The sequence below is a fragment of the Cynoglossus semilaevis genome, chromosome 6 (assembly GCF_000523025.1).
Source record: "Cynoglossus semilaevis isolate Cse_v1.0 chromosome 6, Cse_v1.0, whole genome shotgun sequence".
Classification (NCBI taxonomy): domain Eukaryota; kingdom Metazoa; phylum Chordata; class Actinopteri; order Pleuronectiformes; family Cynoglossidae; genus Cynoglossus; species Cynoglossus semilaevis.
The window spans coordinates 9,932,267-9,951,985 of NC_024312.1; the positions used below are offsets into that span (position 1 = coordinate 9,932,267).

The 19,719-nt window shown below is 38.1% G+C and overlaps 1 protein-coding gene across 1 annotated transcript in view; it reads left to right on the forward strand.

Moving 5' to 3' along the window:
• Positions 1-19,719, forward strand: part of c2cd5 (C2 calcium dependent domain containing 5) — a 30,554-nt gene that overhangs the window by 4,499 nt on the left and 6,336 nt on the right. Inside the window, 17 exon segments of the mRNA XM_025055957.1 lie at positions 3,454-3,609; positions 4,234-4,388; positions 5,807-6,037; positions 6,483-6,571; positions 7,689-7,797; positions 13,328-13,442; positions 14,000-14,098; positions 14,951-15,062; positions 15,707-15,786; positions 16,250-16,436; positions 16,529-16,693; positions 18,166-18,306; positions 18,508-18,571; positions 18,690-18,751; positions 18,889-18,987; positions 19,120-19,209; positions 19,309-19,387. Coding sequence (XP_024911725.1) covers positions 3,454-3,609; positions 4,234-4,388; positions 5,807-6,037; positions 6,483-6,571; positions 7,689-7,797; positions 13,328-13,442; positions 14,000-14,098; positions 14,951-15,062; positions 15,707-15,786; positions 16,250-16,436; positions 16,529-16,693; positions 18,166-18,306; positions 18,508-18,571; positions 18,690-18,751; positions 18,889-18,987; positions 19,120-19,209; positions 19,309-19,387 — 2,033 coding nt within the window.

Here is a 19,719-nt window from a genome sequence, read left to right on the forward strand (position 1 = left end):
GTTATGAAAAAATGATTCATGTTTTTTCTTGTTTTTTTTTTTTTTTTTTTTGATATATTCTACTGAGGATGTAGTTTGTCAGAATGAGGAATGGGGCTGCATGGAAGGGGGAGGGGGCAGTGTGTAGAAATGATACCTAGTCTCACCATTACTCCTGTGTGTGTCTCAGAGTCATCAATTGTTTTATATTGACAGTGCATCTGTGCAAATACAACGTAAGAAAGCACATAAATATAACCTGGAACACACACATGCAGTAGACTTATCTCCCCCCGGTACAGTGAAGGGTAGCTGCAGGGCAGGAGATTACAACGTTTACAATAGAAGGAAGTAGAATTACTAATTGAATAATAAAAAACTCATTTAAGGACATTATAAATAGAAATAATTTTAACTGCAGCAACTGAAAAGCAATTATAAACATGGACGTTTCCAATTTACAATTTTCACTACTTCACGACACTATGCTGAATGTCCAAACCAAACAACGAGAAAACAGAAAGTACAGTTAAAATAGTGAAAGAAAAACTGTTTCGTCCTGAAAGGGCTACAGTAGGTAGAGTACGTACCTATCACAGACACAGCTTGTCCTCAAAGACTATGAATGCGATTTTATCATCTATTGTTTTGGTCTTCTCTCTGTATTTGGTGGTCTTCTTCTTACACTTTTCCAGTCCCTGGTGAATAGAAACATCCACACTCTGTTTCTGGTTTTTAGCGTCCATCCACTTTTTTTTTTTTTTTTTTACCTCCTCTCAAAATTTTGACTGAGCACATAAAGAGAATTGCAAATGTGGTGTTGTCCTTCGACATAGTAAGACAACTACAGACTGTGAAGACATCCTGCTTTGCGCCAGTCTGCTGTTTTTAGCTTATATGGTTTGTCTGCTTACTGTCCATATTTCTTAAGCATTAATGACAAGTTTATGTTATTTAACAAAAAATGTAGTGCCTCTTGATTAAGCGGGGAAACCAATCATAATTACGACGACTTAAAATGATTACTGATGGACTCTAAACACATTGTATTTATTGCACATGATGAGAACAACAAATGTTCTATTTTATCACATTTGTTCCTTTACACCTTCCTCCAGATGAATTTTCCATAAACAACTAAAAGTGATTTATCCAAATTGCAAGAACAATAAAAACTAGTCAGTGCACTTCCATAATCTTGTAATAAGAAATAAATTACTGAATAATAAAAAAAAAAAATCAATGCATAAAGTAACATAGAGAATACCGTATGTAGTGCCAGTACCATTACTTTACAGTGGGAACGCAAACATGAAGTGAAAGTTAATTTTGCTGCGCAGCCCAATACTATGTTAAGTGCCAGTGAGAAAACGGCAATCAAGTTATCTATCTATCTATACATATACAGTATCTATCTATCATTAAATACATCATTAAATAATTCATAAATTAAATGTTGGCATTTTCAGTCAATTTTTAATTTTTAATTGTTGTTCCAATGGCCCCCCCCCGCCACACAAGGCTTAACCCTTCGATGCATGACCCATGATATACTGAGTTAAAAAAAATGTTACGAAGTGTTTTTAGACATAAAAATAAGAACTGATTTGGTTCTGTTTTTATACACCAAATTTCCTTTTTGAATGTTGACACAATTATTCTGCAGTTGCAAAGGCTGACCACTGTATGACAGTGTTGGGTGATTCTCAGGCGTCCACTGTAGAGGCTTATATGCAACACTGCCATCAAAACCTATTCTTATCCTATCATAGAAAATGCCATTTTCATAGCTGTCCACTGTAGTGACCGTCATGCATGAAAGGGTTAACTAAAAACCTGTTTGAAAACACACACCTTTTTTTTACTTCCTACATAAAAAAGGCTACTAACTAAACTCCTTCCCATTGGTGTTCAAAACAACATCACTTTGACAAATATTATAGTATACGGAATACTCAATGGTGGTTACTGCAGCTACCCCCATCTCTTGCATGGCCGCTGCTCTTGCATGGCTCACTGTTATCCTACATGTTCATGTGTTTTTAAAATGATCTATTGGGCTGTGTGTTTTTTTTTTTTTTTTTTTTTTTCATTTTTTTATAACGAATTACAAAAGACGTTTATGCTCTTGTACGGCCAAAATATTTTTTATCTTTTTTTTGGGCTGTGTTTTTTTTTTTTTTTTTTTTTATTTCATATTTTTATAACGAACTATATAAGACGTTTATGCTCTAGTACTGCCAAATAGCTTTGATTACATTAATGTACGAGTTTAAAAAAAAAAAAAAAAAAACCTGTAGAATAATATTTTTTGTTAAAAATCACCAATAATATTTTAATAATTATAGTTGGGTGCTTACAAACCGCACTGTATTGCCCTGTTGTTCCGAGATCGGTATCTTTAAAACAAAAGTGTACAATATGAATATTTAGCACATTCCAACAATGCACGTATTGCATTGTTGGAATGTGCTAAATAAATATTTAATTTTGTATTTGTTTTGTTCTTTGTACATTAATATTGATTCATGCAGTTGCAGTGCCTTGATTTTATTGAGGTTTAGTACACATCATCCGTCATAGCCATAAATGCGATAGTAATAATAATTATTGAAGTAGTTTTGGTTGTCGGCCTTGGTTTCATCATTTTTGGTTTTTGGTTTCGGCCAACAATTTCCCAAAAATCAAATTCTTTTTATCATTTTACAAGAGTACACTTGTAATATTTTCTGGATATTATTGATTTATTGGATTGCAATTTTGTCATATTTACACTACTTTGCCTGTGGTTGACTGAGTTCTGTGCATGCTTTTTTCTTATCTGTAAACAAAGCTGTCTTCTTCACTGTGATGTTATCCATCGCAGTGTTGACACCGGAGGTGCGGACTCGAGTCGCATGACTTGGACTCGAGTCATCAATTTGATGACTTTAGACTCGACTTGACAAAAATGTCAAGAGACTTGCAACTCGACTTGGACTTTAACATCGATGACTCGTGACTTCACTTGGACTCGGGCCCTTTGACTCGACAAGACTTGATCTTTTCTCCAAAACCCAAAGTGATCTGTGTAAATATATTATTATTTTATTTAAAAGGACTCGAAACAGAAACGGCAGGACTTGGGACTTGACTTGACGCTTTTCAGTGTTGACTTGGACTCCACTCGGACTTTGCCTGTCTGGACTTGAGACTTGACTCGGACTTGAGTGCAAAGACTTGAGACTTACTTGTGACTTGCAAAGCAACGACTCGGTCCCACCTTTGGTTGACACACAAAAAAAAAGATGTTAGTTGTTGTGAGCAACGCTACTCTGCTTGTGCTCAAAATGGTCTGCCGTCCTTTTTCTCTTTGCTCTCTCTCTCTCTCTCTTTTTTCTTTCTTTCTCGCACTCTCTCGCTCTCCTTTGCCCTCTCTCCGTTTCTTTGTCTCTCTTTGTGTCTCTCCTCTGCGTCTCACGTGATGATGCCCAGGTCTCACCTTGCCCACGGATGCCGCTCAACCCACAACAGCCCAGTGCATTCAGCCTGCAATTCCCAGAGATTGACGCAGAACTTCTCTGTTTCTGTTCCCACGCTCATCTTCACTGGTATGCGAGAGTCAGGCGAAGTTTCAGATAGAAGGGCAGAGTGGAATTCTGAGACCAGCAACAGCAAAAACGAGTTAATATGGATTTAGGAAGAGGCGTATATATATATATATATCTCTAAAATAAAAGACTAGTTATCTTTACAGCCAGGTCTTTGAATTAAAGCAGTAGTGTTTAATAGGGATTAAGACAAAAAAAAAAAGACCTGTCTTTTAATGAGTAGCCCCTTCTCCAGATACGAACAAGATGCATCACCATTCTTAAATGGCTATTTTCGCCATTAAAAATCGATGTGTCTGGAGCCGTCAGCAAGCCTGCCATCTCCCCAGAGTCCTGTTCCCGTTGCTTTGCTCATGGTTCACCGTTTTGTTTCTCCTGTGTTTGGTTTGGCTCACTGTATTAGCATGTGTGTGTGTTTTTTGTTTTTTTTTTTTTGTTAACATTTTCCAGCTTTTTTTTTTTTTTTCCTGCCATGCTTTGTTTTTTCCGTTTCTGGCCACCTGTAGCACCTTTAACTGACCTCACCAGGGAAAAAAAAAACCAAGCACAAATTGAATCATCACTGATCCACTCCCACATATATGTGAACACTCGAACGCTCCAAGAGTGAGGTTGGCGACTGATGTGGGTGTGTATCTGTGTGTATGTCATGTTTTCCTGGCAGGACGGTATTTGGTGAGGAGGTGCCCTTGTTCTCCGTCCCACCCACCCCTTTCAGAGCCCTTCCCTCCTCCTCTCCTCCCCCCTTCACTCCCTCCAAGCCATGCAGCCGCCAGTCATCATCCTCAGACACTGACCTCAGTTTGACGCCCAAGACAGGTAAGAACACCAGCCATCCCCATTCATGTCATTCTCCCTTTTCATCATGTTGTTTTTGGTGCTACTACGGTGGTTGGTTGTTTGTGTTTCACGTGTATCCATTGCGTGAGTAAATCATATTTTGCTGTGCCCTGTCCTCCCAATCATCCTTATTAGTGTTTTTTTTTTGGTTTTTTTTTTATGACATTCATAAAAGAAACTTCATATTCTTTCGACGCTCGTAGCATTTTCACTGTTGCTGTTGTTGCTACATTGAAGCAATGCAGTATGTCCAACAGTGGGATGGTGTTAATCTAATGTCCAATCACTAAATGCTGTCATAGTCATTCTTCGAAGAGAGGGTAAACGTTCTCGAACTTCAACCTAAGGCATCAGAACAGATTTTACGCAAACTTTTTTTTAGTTTTTCAAAACATTCTAAAGCTAAAGCTTGCCTTCTAACCTACTTTACTGCTTTTTTTTTCTCCCCCTCATACCTTTTTTTCCATTTTTATTGCATCAAATAAACAGATTTGTGTTGACAAGACAACACAGTAAAACTACAGTGAGCCGAAGGATGATAAGGAACCCTATAATACATCCTTAAACCATGTCCCGCGTGTCGTGTTTGCGTGTGTTTGGAGCCTTCTGACGTTAAATAAAAGCTACGCACAGTTGATGGCGACTAATGTGAATACTAGATTTTAAATTAAGCAAGATTTTTCCATTCATTTCTTCATCATTTATCTACAGAGTATTCCTTTGCAAGGATGCTCGAGCAAATCTAAGCTGTCAATGGATGAGGGAAGGGTACTCCCCAGACCAGGGGTGTCAAACTCATTTTCACCGGGGGGGCCACCCTTGAAGGGCCGGTTGTAAATGGAAGACTGTATAGATCAAGAGTCCCCAACCCCTGGTCTGCGGACCAGTACCGGTCCATAGGTCTTTGGTACTGGGCTGCAGTGGGACAAAATGTACTTAAGTTTTTTACTAATTTACTTTATTCAAAGAAAATCCAGTCATATCCATTTACTTTCTTTACTTAAAGATAATCTGGCAATATTTTAAATTAATGTCATAAAATCGTTCAGACTCACCCCATTTGGCCCCCCCAGGCCTTGAGGTTGACACTTATGTCTTAGACTCTTCGTAAAAAATCGTAAAAAAAAAAGGTTACAGGAACAGTTGATGGTAAAGCTGAAATGATAAAAAAAAAATATATAAAAAATATGTCGATATCATTGCAAATCTGTCGTCCTTTTCTTCTTCCCTTCTTCCCTCCTTACCAGGAGTCAATGTCATACTGTATTCCTTCTAACTCTCCATTGACTTCCTTTTGTGTTTTGCCCTGTCTCTTCCATCTATGATCTGTTTTTTTACGTGTTTTGTTTTGTTTTGTTTTTTTCCACACCATCCATTCTCTCTAAATCCCCTGTTAGAGAAGCCCCTGCAAGTGAGACATAGGCCTGGCATCTACTTCTGCCCCAGCTCCCCCACCCTCCCCACAGACACTCTATCCTTTGCTGGTTCTGATGCAGTAGTCTGTGGTCATGGCTCCGGCCACAGAATCACCAACCCGCCCCTATCTCCTATCTCCTACAATCAATCAGACTCTGCTCTGCTGAGAAAGAGCGTGTCCTTCAATGAGGACCTGCTGCTGGCAGCCTCTGGTATAGTAGGACAGATTTGTGTGATCGAGTTAAAAAAAATCCCTATAACCGTGTCTTAACATCATTTTCGCTTGTGTGTGTGTGTGTGTGTGTTAGAATCTGACTCCATTATACTCCAAATCATAAGCCAGAACTAGCAAATATAACAGGCATGACCCGTCCAGCATGTGGTTTGCTGTTGTTGTTTTTAAGTTGTAGTTAGCCTTTACTGGACTGACGAAATAAGTATGACATTTGTAAGTCTCGAGTTGAGGTAGGTCTGAGGTCCGTTACCTTTTACTGAAACATACGAAAACTACGAAACTATTGTGTGTTTTTGTGGGATGTTTGGGTTATATCATACCATAATCATTGCAAAGTAATACATGTTTCTTGTTTTTATATATATAATTTTGATGTAATGTTTTAAAAAAAAAACTACAGCAAGATTTTTCTTTTTAATTAGGTATGGGCAGTGGGGGCAGTGCGGGAAAGGAGGCAGGACCTCTGAAGATGCTTCTTCGACAACAGACGCAGACAGCTCTGGAACAGAGGGTATGTTGACATGTGCATGCTTATTGGGAAAATATTTATGTTTACAGATTAAACAAGCAAAAAAAAAAAAAAAAAAACACCGTCTGATATGAAATGATCCCAAGAATTTTACTGCTCTACCGTGACGTTTATTTGCGAAATGTTGACTTGGTTTTTGTGACACCAAAAAAAAAAATCAGAGGAGGCCAAGCTGCTTGTAGTAACCAGCGAATGTGCTGAATTAAATAAACGTGACTTTATCTTAATTTATTTAAATTAATTCGTCTATATAGAGCAGCTGAATTTTTAAAGCTCTTGCTGTTTTGTGTAAATGCTGTGCTACTTTATAAGCTGTATGTTTTATTTTTAGTGATTACATATTATTGCAAAGCAAATTTAATGACTTTAACTATGTTATCACAACCTGGCAGCATCAACTCTACTTTTTAAGACTTAAAGTCATCTGGAGTTGCGCAATCCATATTACCAGAAAACAATATAAAAAAAATAAGGCATAACTCTTTCTCTTTGGCGTCTTTGCACAGAAACATCGGTTATTAGTAGGGATGGCTCGATGTAACCATTTCATGCGGCGGTGGTGACTTAAGTGGTTAAGGAAGCAAACTTGGTTTCCGGAAGACTTTAGATTTGAGTCCACCTGCTGTCTCACAACGACAAGTAGTTCACTTTCCCTTTCCTTCATGTCCAATACCAGTATTGCAACTTGGAGTTGCCGATATCAATCCGATCAAACCCCAGGCGGTTAGGTGAGTCAGTCCAAACAACATTATTTAAGAAACACTTGGCCATCACCGAAGGGTTCGGTGAATGCGCATATGAAACTGATGGGGTTCAGTACCTCCAACAAGGTTAAGAACCACTGCTCTAGCCTACCGCGGGCTGCCATCGCTGCGGATAGCGTCCAAAACTAAGTAGAGCATTTGGTCTCAGGTATCAGATTGAAAGGGTTGTCATTGTTTTTTTCCAATGTCCGATACCGGAGTTTTGACCAATAAGGGACCTATACTGATTAGTACCAACTTGAGCCATCCTTAGTTATTGTTTAAACAGAAGTAAGCCACCAAAGACACTTTATTTTCCCTGAATGTTAAATACTTATTATGTTGTCTCTCGTCAGGAATTTCCATTCTTCACCTTGACATCTTTCCCAGCTGGGTTTCTAGTCCATGCTGGCGGAGTGGTCAGTGCTCGCTCTGTCAAACTTCTAGACCGGATACATAACCCTGGTGAGTTTATGCACACAAACACTGAACACTTACTTTTTAGTTTTTGTTTAGCTACAAAAGTGTCCAATGTATTTAATGCTGCTTGTCATCCTCCTCTCTTGTGTTACGTCATTTTTCTGTGTTTAAACATAGATAATCTCTTCCTTTTTTTTTTAATGGATTGCATGCAGATAATTTGTGGTGATGGCACTGTGATGGTTTGCTTCTTTTTTTTTCTTTGGCGGTTCGCTTCTGACGAAATCGTATCTTTTCTTAAATAACGCTGTTTGGATCGTTTTAGTTTAGCGGATGCTTGATGAGATGCCGAGTTCAGTCAAGAGCCTAAGTCATTTTGTCTTAGCGTTGCTAAGTGGCCTTTAATTATCGGAATTGAGAATGGCCGATGCAGATCTAGTTGCTCTTGCAAGAAGATTTGACGTTTTTCAGTTCTCCCTGGTTTTTAGGAGGATAGTTTGAATCTCAATTTCGAAACGTTAAAATTCATTGAGACACATGTGTGTTTTTTGTGAATTTGGGCAATGCAAATAAAATTGACTTTGACTTGGTCATTCTGTATGGAGTTTGCATGTTTTTCCCCCATGTGTTTGTGGGCTCCAGCCACGTATGCCATTTATGCCATTTCCTAGCCATTAGGCTAACTGGACACTCAAAATTAAACATTGGTATTATTGTAAGTGTGAATGATCGTAATTGTCTATCAGGGGATACCCCGGGATAAACTGGCAAATCAGTTTAGGTTGTACCCTGCCTTTCCCTCATTGACTACTGGGATTGGAGTAAGCTACAACACAACTCAAAAACGAGTAAATGGTAGACCATGACTTTCGAGTGCGTTAGCTAGCAGTCTTTTCAGATTTGGACAAGGTAGCCAACACATTAGCTGCCAAATAATATTTACTATTCAAATATGCCAAAAAAAAATTTAAAAAAAATAAATCAAAAAAATATATTTTTATAATATTTTTATAATATAAAAAAATAACAAATAAATCGGAAAAAATATTTATATTTTTACCGCAGTGGTTCTCAACTGGTCAACTTCCGGACATACCATTACCCCGTAATAACAAGCCATGGCCAAGAATCAAGGGCAATTTTCAATGTCTCAGATGAATGACTGAAAAAGTTGATGCCGTTTGAACCTGACATAAGATATCACAGTGTGCTTTGAGCATGATGAATTAAGCTGTTTCTGTGATGTCCTCAGGGTCATTCAGCTGTATTCTGAAGTACTACTGAAGTATACACCTGCACAAACACCCTGAGGTTTTTGCCCTCCTTTGTCCTCAATATAGGGAAATTAGGGGTTCAGATGCGGCCTGTTCAACTCTTTAATCTGTCCCTCCAAACCTTTCCGAATTATATTTTTATTTAAATTATCATTATACTTCTGCCTTTTCCCTGCAGTACCCACATTTCCCCAATAGATGGCGTAGAAAATTGCTAAAAAGCATTTTTAGCCTTTACTCATGACTTTTACATCTTAATTCACACAGACGCTCCATCTATCTGCTCCTGACCCGACCCTGACCCGGTTCAATTTTAGGACAGCTGTGGCCCCGCGAGTCGAAACGTTTCCCCATGCCTGGGTTACACCATACTCACTTAGGGCTTAAATGATAAATGTTAAATATTAGGTGTCAACTTGCAAAACGTGTTTTATCATCACCCTTTGTTAAGGAATGTGAATAGGGGAGTTTTTTTTTTTTTTTTTTTTTTCCTCTGTAAGCTAGTCTGCAACCCACTTTTGGGTTGTGCCATACCAATTGAGAATCACTGTTTTAAGGCAAGTTTCAATGTCAATTTTACTGACATTCGATAGTGGACAACAACAACAACAATTTACCTGCAACAGATATTTTCTCATAAAAAATACCTGTCTTTATTGTACCATTATTTCAGTGAATAATATGTATCTCCAAAAGTCTAGATATATATTTTATATTTTATCTGATTTGTTATCAAACTCAAAATAGTATTCTCATGAAAGAAATATCCCTGAAAGCAGCAAAAAAAAAAAACCTATCAGAGCCCACTGCAGATACGAGGTGATGACACATGCGTATTTATCACCTCGTGTTGTTGCCCTAGTTGGCGACAGTGTAAGATAATTGTGCCAAAGAGGAAGTCATAGGCACTGCCTTTTTTTTTTATACCACTTCATGGAACCGTTCACACAGCTGTTATTTGCGCTTAGCTCTCTAGCTATTTGGCTTTTTAACCTCAACCAATAACCATGACATGATAAAGGCATAAAAGCTCCACATGAAGGACATTTACGAAATATAAAGTACTTTTTCATGCAAATTTAGAAAAAAAAAAAGAAAAAAAAACCCTGAATATTTTCCTTTAATTCTTTACATTGTATATAAGCAGATTATCATCTTTCCCCTATTTTTTTTTTTTTTTTAGCCTTTTCTTTTAATATTGTTTGAGCAGGGCCAGTTGGTGTTTGCACTGTGACTGTGACGTGTTGTGGGTCTCCTGTGTCATGACTGTGAAGTGCTGCTGTTGTGTTTTGCTTTTTTGTTAGACTCTCTTTTTTTTTTTCTTTTTCTTTTTCTCTCTTGTCTGTACTAACGGTGTGTTTTGGCCCAGCCTTGGGTAACATGCGCTCATACAAACTGCTAGACTGGAATAGTATCACTGCAGGTATTTTTTCCCCCCTCTTACTGCTCTTAAACATTGGACTGATGGCAGCTCAATGAAGTGTAACTTTTTTTTTTTTTTTTTTTTTAAATGCACTCATAGCCTGACCTGAAATCAGCACAGATCAGCTCACACAAAGAAAAGCCAAATTCACTGAGCTACCATTTTCCTCCCTCTTAACTGTGTGAATGTATGCTGCGCTTGAGTTAAGCATGTGCCGTGTGCCCTTACACCATTCAGTCTGAGATGGCGGTGACCCCCCCACCCGGCTCATCTCATTGCACCGAAAACTGCATCTTCTTCCTAATGTTCTACAGGCCGCTTTTGAATGCCTTCTAAGTAAACATTTTGTGGTCAAATCTGCTGAGACCAGAGAAAGTTTAGAAGGTTTACTCCATGGCGAGAGCCACCTTACCGATCGGGCATGTGCACCCTTAACCCACTGGGCCGTATTCATACTGTGACATAGTGCAGGAGGGAAGGAGAGAGTTGTAAGGATGGGTGGTAATGGTTGGGAAAAAATGGTTGAGGACAAGGCTGTACTTGGGTTGGAGGAAGAATAATATTACTACTTATATGTTTAAAACTAGAATCGATTTGAGGGACTCTGGGAAATGAATATGGCCCTCTTCTGCCCATGAGTGTGTATGTATGTACACTATATGACCAAAAGTATTGGCTCACCTGCCTTGACTCCTACTATGAACTGAAGTGCCATCCCATTCCTAACCCAGAGTTCAATATGATGTCGGTCCACCTTTTGCAGCTATTACAGCTTCAACTCTTCTGGGAAGACTGTCCACAAGGTTGAGGAGAGTGTTTATAGGAATTTTTGACCATTCTTCCAAAAGCGCATTGGTGAGGTCACACACTGATGTTGGTCGAGAAGGCCTGGCTCTCAGTCTCCGCTCTAATTCATCCCAAAGGTGTTCTATCGGGTTCAGGTCAGGACTCTGTGCAGGCCAGTCAAGTTCATCCACACCAGACTCTGTCATCCATGTCTTTATGGACCTTGCTTTGTGCACTGGTGCACAGTCATGTTGGAAGAGGAAGGGGCCCGCTCCAAACTGTTCCCACAAGGTTGGGAGCATGGAATTGTCCAAAATGTTTTGGTATCCTGAAGCATTCAAAGTTCCTTTCACTGGAACTAAGGGGCCAAGCCCAGCTCCTGAAAAACAACCCCACACCATAATTCCTCCTCCACCAAATTTCACAGTCGGCACAATGCAGTCTGAAATGTACCGTTCTCCTGGCAACCTCCAAACCCAGACTCGTCCATCAGATTGCCAGATGGAAAAGCGTGATTCATCACTCCAGAGAACGCGTCTCCACTGCTCTAGAGGCCAGTGGCGGCGTGCTTTACACCATTGCATCCGACACTTTGCATTGCACTTGGTGATGTGTGGCTTGGCTGCAGCTGCTCGGCCATGGAAACCCAGGAGTGTGCACGTTGGTAAGCTTGTGCTTGCGTCGAAATGTTGCTTCTTATGCCAAGGAACCCGTCTTGTGGGCCCTGATGCTTTAACTGTCAGTTATACACATCATCGCTGTAGTTTCCTCCATCGATTATTTTTGCTCTTTATTATTGATCCGTTTTCCTTTTTCTTTGTCTCTCTATCCGTGTCTTTCTTCCTGGCCTTTTGTTGTCCATCAGCATGTCATGGCATCAGTAATCCTGCAGTTTAGCTCAACGCCTCCCGTTTCCTTCACATTATCAGTGATCTTTAAACAATAAGATGAACCAAAAAAATTTTGAGAGAAAAGCCCGTTCGGTTAAACCCACTTGTTATTGTAAGAGATCGGCCTCTTTGAATTTAGTCAACCGTAGTCAACAAATGCTTTGAAGAAGCCTTTTGATTAACCAGACATGGTTGAAAACATGCAGGAAACCTTTTGTTTTGTCCACGTGTCAATACGCGTATATACTGTATTTCTTCTCATTTTCTTAAAAATGCCTTAATTTGAATGCCTTAAAATTATAACTTGCACTAATCTTTGTAACCATTACTTTTCTTCAAAAACATTAGTATGTGCCTTTACTATACACCTTACACCCGTTACTCTGCTTTTGGTGGCACCTACAGAAAAGGAAACAGAGAAAGGAGAGACAATGACTTTTTTCAAATATTGTATGTGAAGGAAAGTCGCGTAATGTCGCAATATACCTTAGACCAGTGGTTCTCAAACGTTTTAATACTCGGTACCACCTGAGAAAACATTGAGCTCTCTTGAGTACCACCATGATGACCAACGTTAGAATACAGCAACGCAGGACTTCCCTGTTAGCTTCCAACCTCACAGGAGAGATGTTTATAAAGATGTTTATGTTGAAATGTTGTACTAATTGTGCATGGTATGGTATGTTTCGGATTTATTTCGATTGAAAAACGTAAATGTGAAAATATCAATTTTCCTCGCGTACCACTAGAGAGCGCTGGCGTACCACTGGTGGTATGTGTACCACAGTTTGAGAACCACTGCCTTAGACATTTTCAATATTGCCTTTGCTGTCATCGTCCTGAACCAATCATATGTCATTCTATTGCCCTTTTTGCTTTTTCAGAATTATAATTTTTTTTTTTTTTTTTTTTGCTTGCTCTGATATATATATATTCTTTCCAGTAATAATTTAATGCATCAACGACAAGAAAAGTGCTAACTGCTTTGGTGTCTTTTTTTAATTTTTTTATTGAATTAATCAGATGAGGAAAGAAAAACATCAAACCTCTTTATGCCACATTAGGGCAGATATTGTGACGGATTAAAGAGTCCGTTTAAAATGAAATTGGTGGCAAATTTTAAAGGTAGTTGTCTTAGATGCGGTCAATGTGGAAGAGACATGGGAAATCTGTTTGATTCATGAGTTTTGTGTTTTTCCCAGATGAGCCCGAAACGCGCGACGCCTGGTGGGAGGAAATTCGCCAAGAGATCAAATCACATGCCAAAGCTCTTGGCTGCCACGCTGTTGTCGGGTACAGTGAGAGCACGAGTATCTGGTGTGTAATAAATGTGTCTACTGAATCTAATACTTTCAGATACTGTTTGTTTTTTTAGTCAAATGTTCGCTTTATTTTTTTCTATATATATATATTGTTCGTATCTACTCTCATCAAATCTACTTTTGTCTCATTTTATCTGATCTTCTCTTCTCTTCTCTTCTTGTTCTCATCTCACCAACTCTCATCTCGCCTACTCACGTCTACCCTCTATTTCATCAACTCTCACCTTATGATGTTTCATTTAATCTCATCTACTCGAATATCCTAACGCATTTTGTATTTTATGATTACACAGAAAAGCTGTTTTCCATTGTCTTTGGTCACAGTTCCATTTGTTTTTGGTTTCCTCTCCTTTGTCTCTGCTCACAGTTTTGCGGTTTGTTGTAAAGATGTAACGTTAGTCATAGTTATATTACAGCACAAAGTTAGGATTCTAACAGCCTAATCTGACGCAAAGGCCGATGTATTGTGTAAACTCATCTTTTATGTACAAGTTGGTGCCGTGTCTGTTGTAAATGTTTTTTGTTTTTTTTCCTTTCCTGTCATCTATTCAGTGAGGAGGTCTGTATCCTCTCGGCATCGGGCACAGCCGCCATCTTGAATCCTCGGTACATGCGAGAAGGCTGCCTTGACTTTGGAAACACTGATCACAGGTCAGTCAGTTTATGATGCCAATATGAATTTTAAACATAAGGGCTACACAGGATAAGAATACATTTGGTTAAAGTACAGAAATGAATAAGGGTTAGGAAGGAAGATTTGTTTTTGGGTAGGATTTTTTTTTTTTTTTTCAAAATGCACAGGAAACAGTTGATATTTCAAGTATTCCGTGCATTCTGAAATAAACTTCCTCATCGGGAAAAAAACACTGTCCTCTCTTTTTTTTTTTTTTTTTTTTTTTTTCTATTGGCGGCATTAAAATATTTCCATATATAAGAACAGTCTTCTGTGTGATAATTGGCAGACAGTCAATTAATGTATATTACAGTTTTGCATGCGTATGCCCAACCCCTTATTATTATTATTATTATTATAATGCACCTAATTTAAATTACATTTGTTACATAGACCTTGCATTCACTTTTGTAAGCAGGTCGATCCCCTTTTTGTCCTCTTTTAGAGTTCTATCTGTGCAACTTAAAAACATATATTTAAGAGTTGTACCAATTGTAAACTTTGCCATTGGGCAATTAAGTCAAGCTCCAGGTTATATTACAGTTGAAGTTTCTGTACCCCATTTTCGTCATTTTCTTCTCATCCTTTGGCTGGGTTTGTGACTGCCCCATTTTCTGAACTTTAAGTCATTTTCTTCTCATACTTTGGCTGGGTTTGTGACTTATGCTCAGGTGCGACTTATATATTAAAATATATATCTGCTGCTTCTGTATGTCGCACTTATGCATTTTTTTTTATTTTTTTTTGCTGATGCGACTTATACTCCAGAATATATGGTAGGTTCATGCCGGGTAGGACTATAAAATCTTCTATAATTCTTTGTTTGCCAGGTTTGAAGATCCATCTCCCCGAAGCTGTGGATTCTGCCACATCCCATACGATGAGCTTAACATGCCATTTCCTGCTCAGCTCACGTTGTGTCAACACTGCAGACAACAAAAGGTTTTTTAAATATAACAGTTACTGACATTAATGAGAGGAAGTGCGGCGTCTGCACCTGCAATTTAAAAGGTTACCTTCAGAACCGTCGAGTCATCTGTAGAATTTTCAAGTTCAAATTAAGAATTGACCATCCCAATTGATTTTTTGTGAGATTTCATTTAATTTGCTAAAATTTAAACAATTCTACTTCGCGAATTCACTACAATCAAGCCGTCTGCAAGTTTTGGTAGGGACTGCATGCCAAAAAAAAACATGGTAATGCAGAGTGGAGCTGGAGCGGACAACTAACGTCGCCCGCAGATCGCAATTGTGACGAGACCCAATCGCTGCTAGTTTCAGTGCTTTACAACAGCGAATCGTTGTCACTGGCTCGACTCACATTCTTTCTAATTTAAACTTATTATTATTATTATTAGCAATTTATGAATTTATTTATTTTTGATTTCATTGGCTAGTGGTCATTAGTGCAATTCATAATGTCATTTTGCGTCATTTCTCTCCATATTACATTTGTTCCTTGATTCTTTTTTTTTTTTTTTCATTTTGTTTTATTTGATGAATAAATTCAAATTGAAAAAACATTTGGTTAAAAAAAAAAAAATTAATTAATAACATTGGCTGTGCTTTTTTTTTTTCCTGCAAAGGTCCCTGATGTGCTATTCACAACAATTGACTTGCCACCTGAAGCAGCTGTCACTGGGAAGGGGTGCTTTGTACAGGCCAGGTAAAAAAAATTCAGTCATTATTATGACCCCAAATACTTTAGCAGTGCTTCTCAAAATATGGGGCGAGCCCCCAAAAGTGCCCGCTTGAATGTCACTGCTTTGAAGTGACAAGAAACAAATTACGTGAGGCCGTTCTTATAAGAAACAGTTTAGTTTGAAAATCTTATCCGGGCTCTACTTTATTTGGTATGTTGTAATTGGTCCAAAATTTTTGGACCAAATTTTTAACCTAACTGCTTATCTGAAATGATCTTATACTTGAAATTTTTCTTACACAATCAGAATTTTGTTTTTAACGTTTCGAATCATCTTCTAGATGCATTTGACTTTTGCTGGAAATTATGTTTCAGCATAATTTTTTTTTTCTAAATCCATGAACAGTTACAAAATATTGACTTCAGGACATTCCTGATTAAAATCTATTTTTAGTGAATCAAACCATTTCTTTTTCTTGTCTTGCAGGCTGTGTCGACTGAAAAAAAAAGCCCAGGGCGAAGTGAACGCGACCGCCATCTCTAACCTGCTGCCTTTCATGGAATATGAGTTGCACACGCAGCTGATGAACAAACTGAAGTTGCACAGCATGAATGCTCTCTTTGGTCTACACATACAAATTAGTGTTGGCGAGAATATGCTCCTGGGCCTGGCTGTATGTATTCTGAGGTTTTGCCGCATTCTTTAGCGTACACGTTAATCTTTTCCTTTGTAAATTTTTGTCTTTTTGTTCGTTGTTTGTTTTAGTCGGCCACCGGAGTATATCTGACTGCACTTCCAGCACCAGGGGGAATTCAGATTGCTGGGAAAGCGCCTATTGATCTAAGCAATGAGCATCACATCTTTACCATCCAGAAAAGGATCAATGACACCATAGCCAAGAACAAAGAGCTTTACCAGATCAATCCTCCGGTGAGATTGCCTACAGGCAGTTTTTGTTTTGTTTTTTTACCCTGGAGTTTGATAAGTTTGACAACTAAAGATGATATTTATTTATATGTGCAACTATAGAAGGTAACAAGTTAAAAATCACAAAAATGATATCGCTAGTAACATTTTGTGTCATTGGAAAAAAAAAAAAAAAAATTCATTCCAAATTTTAAAAGCAAAAAAATTTTTTTCAGTTGTGTCTGTATCTGTGTCTGAAAACAACATCTTTAGGCTTTGCGCACAAACAATTAAGAGCATTTTCCAATTTAACCCGATACTCTGCTTCTGCTACTCAAAAAAAGGTATAATTGACTTTGAAAGTTATTAGTAATTGCAGACCTAATTTGTGGCAGAGTACTGATTTATTTTTCCACTTTTATACCTTTACGAGATAACCTTGCACAGATGGAATCAGAGGTGTTTATTAAATTGTTTTTGATTTTGCCAAATAGTCAGAAACCTATTAAAATAAAAAAAACTTTATTAATTCCAACATGGAAAAAAAAAATCATTGTCGTATTAGAAATCTGGGTCAAAGTTGCAGTAAGTGTAATCAAAAAAAATGTTAACATGAAAAGTAGAACAAAAATAATGAAAAAAAAAGGACACAACAACACATTGAAATATATCAAATTGGAACCAGTAAGATTCAAGAGTATCGTTATTTATTTGAAATATTACCGAAATAATCAAGTATATATATATATAAATATTTAAAATAAATATTAAATTATGTTTCATCATAAAAAAAATATCTATCCTTTTGATACATTTACCCATCCTGTTTTTCTCTTCTGATTAAAGAAGGTCTTTGTTCTGGACCCTGACGTGTTTGGCTCCATAAACATGGTACTGAGCTCGGCCACTTACTGCTATGATATCACACAGCAACGCTTGAAAAATATCTCACTCTAATAATCTTTAGGTGACAATGACAATACTGTTACACCAACTTAACCATAAACTATTAACAAGGAATGTGAAGGATTGGTAAGGTGTGTTAGAACTTACATATAATGGAATATTTGGCAGTACCATAGAAGTACTTTACTACAGTACACTTTGTACCCTAACTTTCTTTGCCACTTGGAATGCCAGGAGTATATTTGTATTTTATAATTCTGTTTTTTATATCTGTGTGCGTGCATTCACACCACTAATTTCTTTTCGTTGAAACTTTACTAACCTTAGCCTTGCCTGTGAGTGCAGTCATTTCTCAGCGAGTTTGGGCAACACAACTTGAAACTGTACTTGTATTTGCCTTTGTTTTGAGGTTTAAATATTGAAACTTGCAAATTTGTTCCTACTTGTAAGTCTTAATTTTTGATTTTTTTTTTTTTTTTTTTTTTAAACTAAATATGTACATGAAAACTATTACTACCGTACCGTACAGGAGTGGGCAGTTTCTCGAATGATTTTCCATTTTCCTTATCTCCTATGTTTCTGATTCTCAGGAACTGACAGAGGAAGTGATTGGTTCTCCAATTCCAGAGCCGAGGCAGAGGTCCAGACTGTTTCGCTCACACTCGGAGAGCTCCGATGAATTGTCAGAACTGGATCTCTCCCATGGCAAGAAGGATGCCTTTGTCCTGGAGGTGACCATCTTCTCTTTTTTTTTTTTTTTTTTTTTTAACCTAGCCATTCCACTTTGGGCAGTGGTGGCGTAGTGGTTAAGGAAGCGGACTTGTGTCCGGAAGGTTTCAGGTTCAAGTCCACAAAATCCAGGCTTGAAAAAAAAAATACTGACTTTTATTTCATTGGTTTTTACCTGAGTGCACTGTCAAATATTTTCACAGCTTGATGACACAGATGCTCTGGAGGACATCCACTCTCTCCTCACCGATGCCCCTCCACCCAATGGTATGTACAATAGTTTGTAGAGATTTATAGTTATCTACTCTATATGATCCTTTTTTTTTTTTTTTTTTTATCTTGTACTTCATTCCAATAGATGTCTGCCTTCGCATTTCTGCCTTAGGTTTCTTTAGTTGCAACACTGAGATTATGCCGGGGATCTACAAGTGGACTTCAGCCGTGCAGGTATTACGCATACTCCATAAACTTGATTACTTCTCAAATTATAGTAAACATATTTTATGTCATACAAAGTATAAATGTTGCCAAAAATGTTGCTGTTGATTTAGTTTTTGCTTCTTGATTCCGTTATTGTCTTGCAGATGTTTACGTCAGTGCGGGTCTTCAGGTTGAGTAATGTCAATCTTACTAACCAGGGCCTCAACAAGATTTTCACTGACCTGTGTGAAGATCTGCTCAAGGTAATCTACCTATTATTGATTGAACACAAGCTGAGAGTTTGCGTGGCAAAGGAAACGTAGTGTATGCTTAAGTTATGATATGGCGCCGTGCTTCGTGTACAAAGTGATTGCCTATTTTTGTGTCTGTTTCAGAGTTTTTACTTTAAGTTGAGGTCTTTGATCCCTTGCTGCCTTTGTCATCTGAACTTTACCGTAGCAGTGCCAGAAGAGGAACTTATACAGGTGAAACGTTTTTTAAAAAAACAACTTCTTTCTGTAAAACTGCTGACCGTGCAGAACATTTAGTTAGAGTTTCCTGATGTGTATCAATTTGACCCACAGGTAGCGGTGACAGCGGTTGCCATGTCTTATGACAAAGAACAGACACACGAGAAGCCAGTTGACAAGCTTATCATCAGAGGTTTGTCACCGTTTCTCAGTTTCTTTCTGCTATGTGTCTTCATTGCTTAGTTGACTATATCGCTATATTGGGTTAGCGGTGTGTCCTGTACGCAAGATAGTTGTAAGATGCACACCCGTTGTGAGGATGCTGGGTGTGTAGAAAATGCATCCTCTGGGAACAAGTCTTTCTTTTATAAATATATGGAAGATGGCGACGTAAAACCACAAAACGTTGTAGGTCACGGACATTGCAAACCCAAGACCCACTGTGTATTTACCGAACATCCTGTTACAAACAGTTCGGGACAAACATTCATACCTTTACAGCCCTAATATATATATATATATATA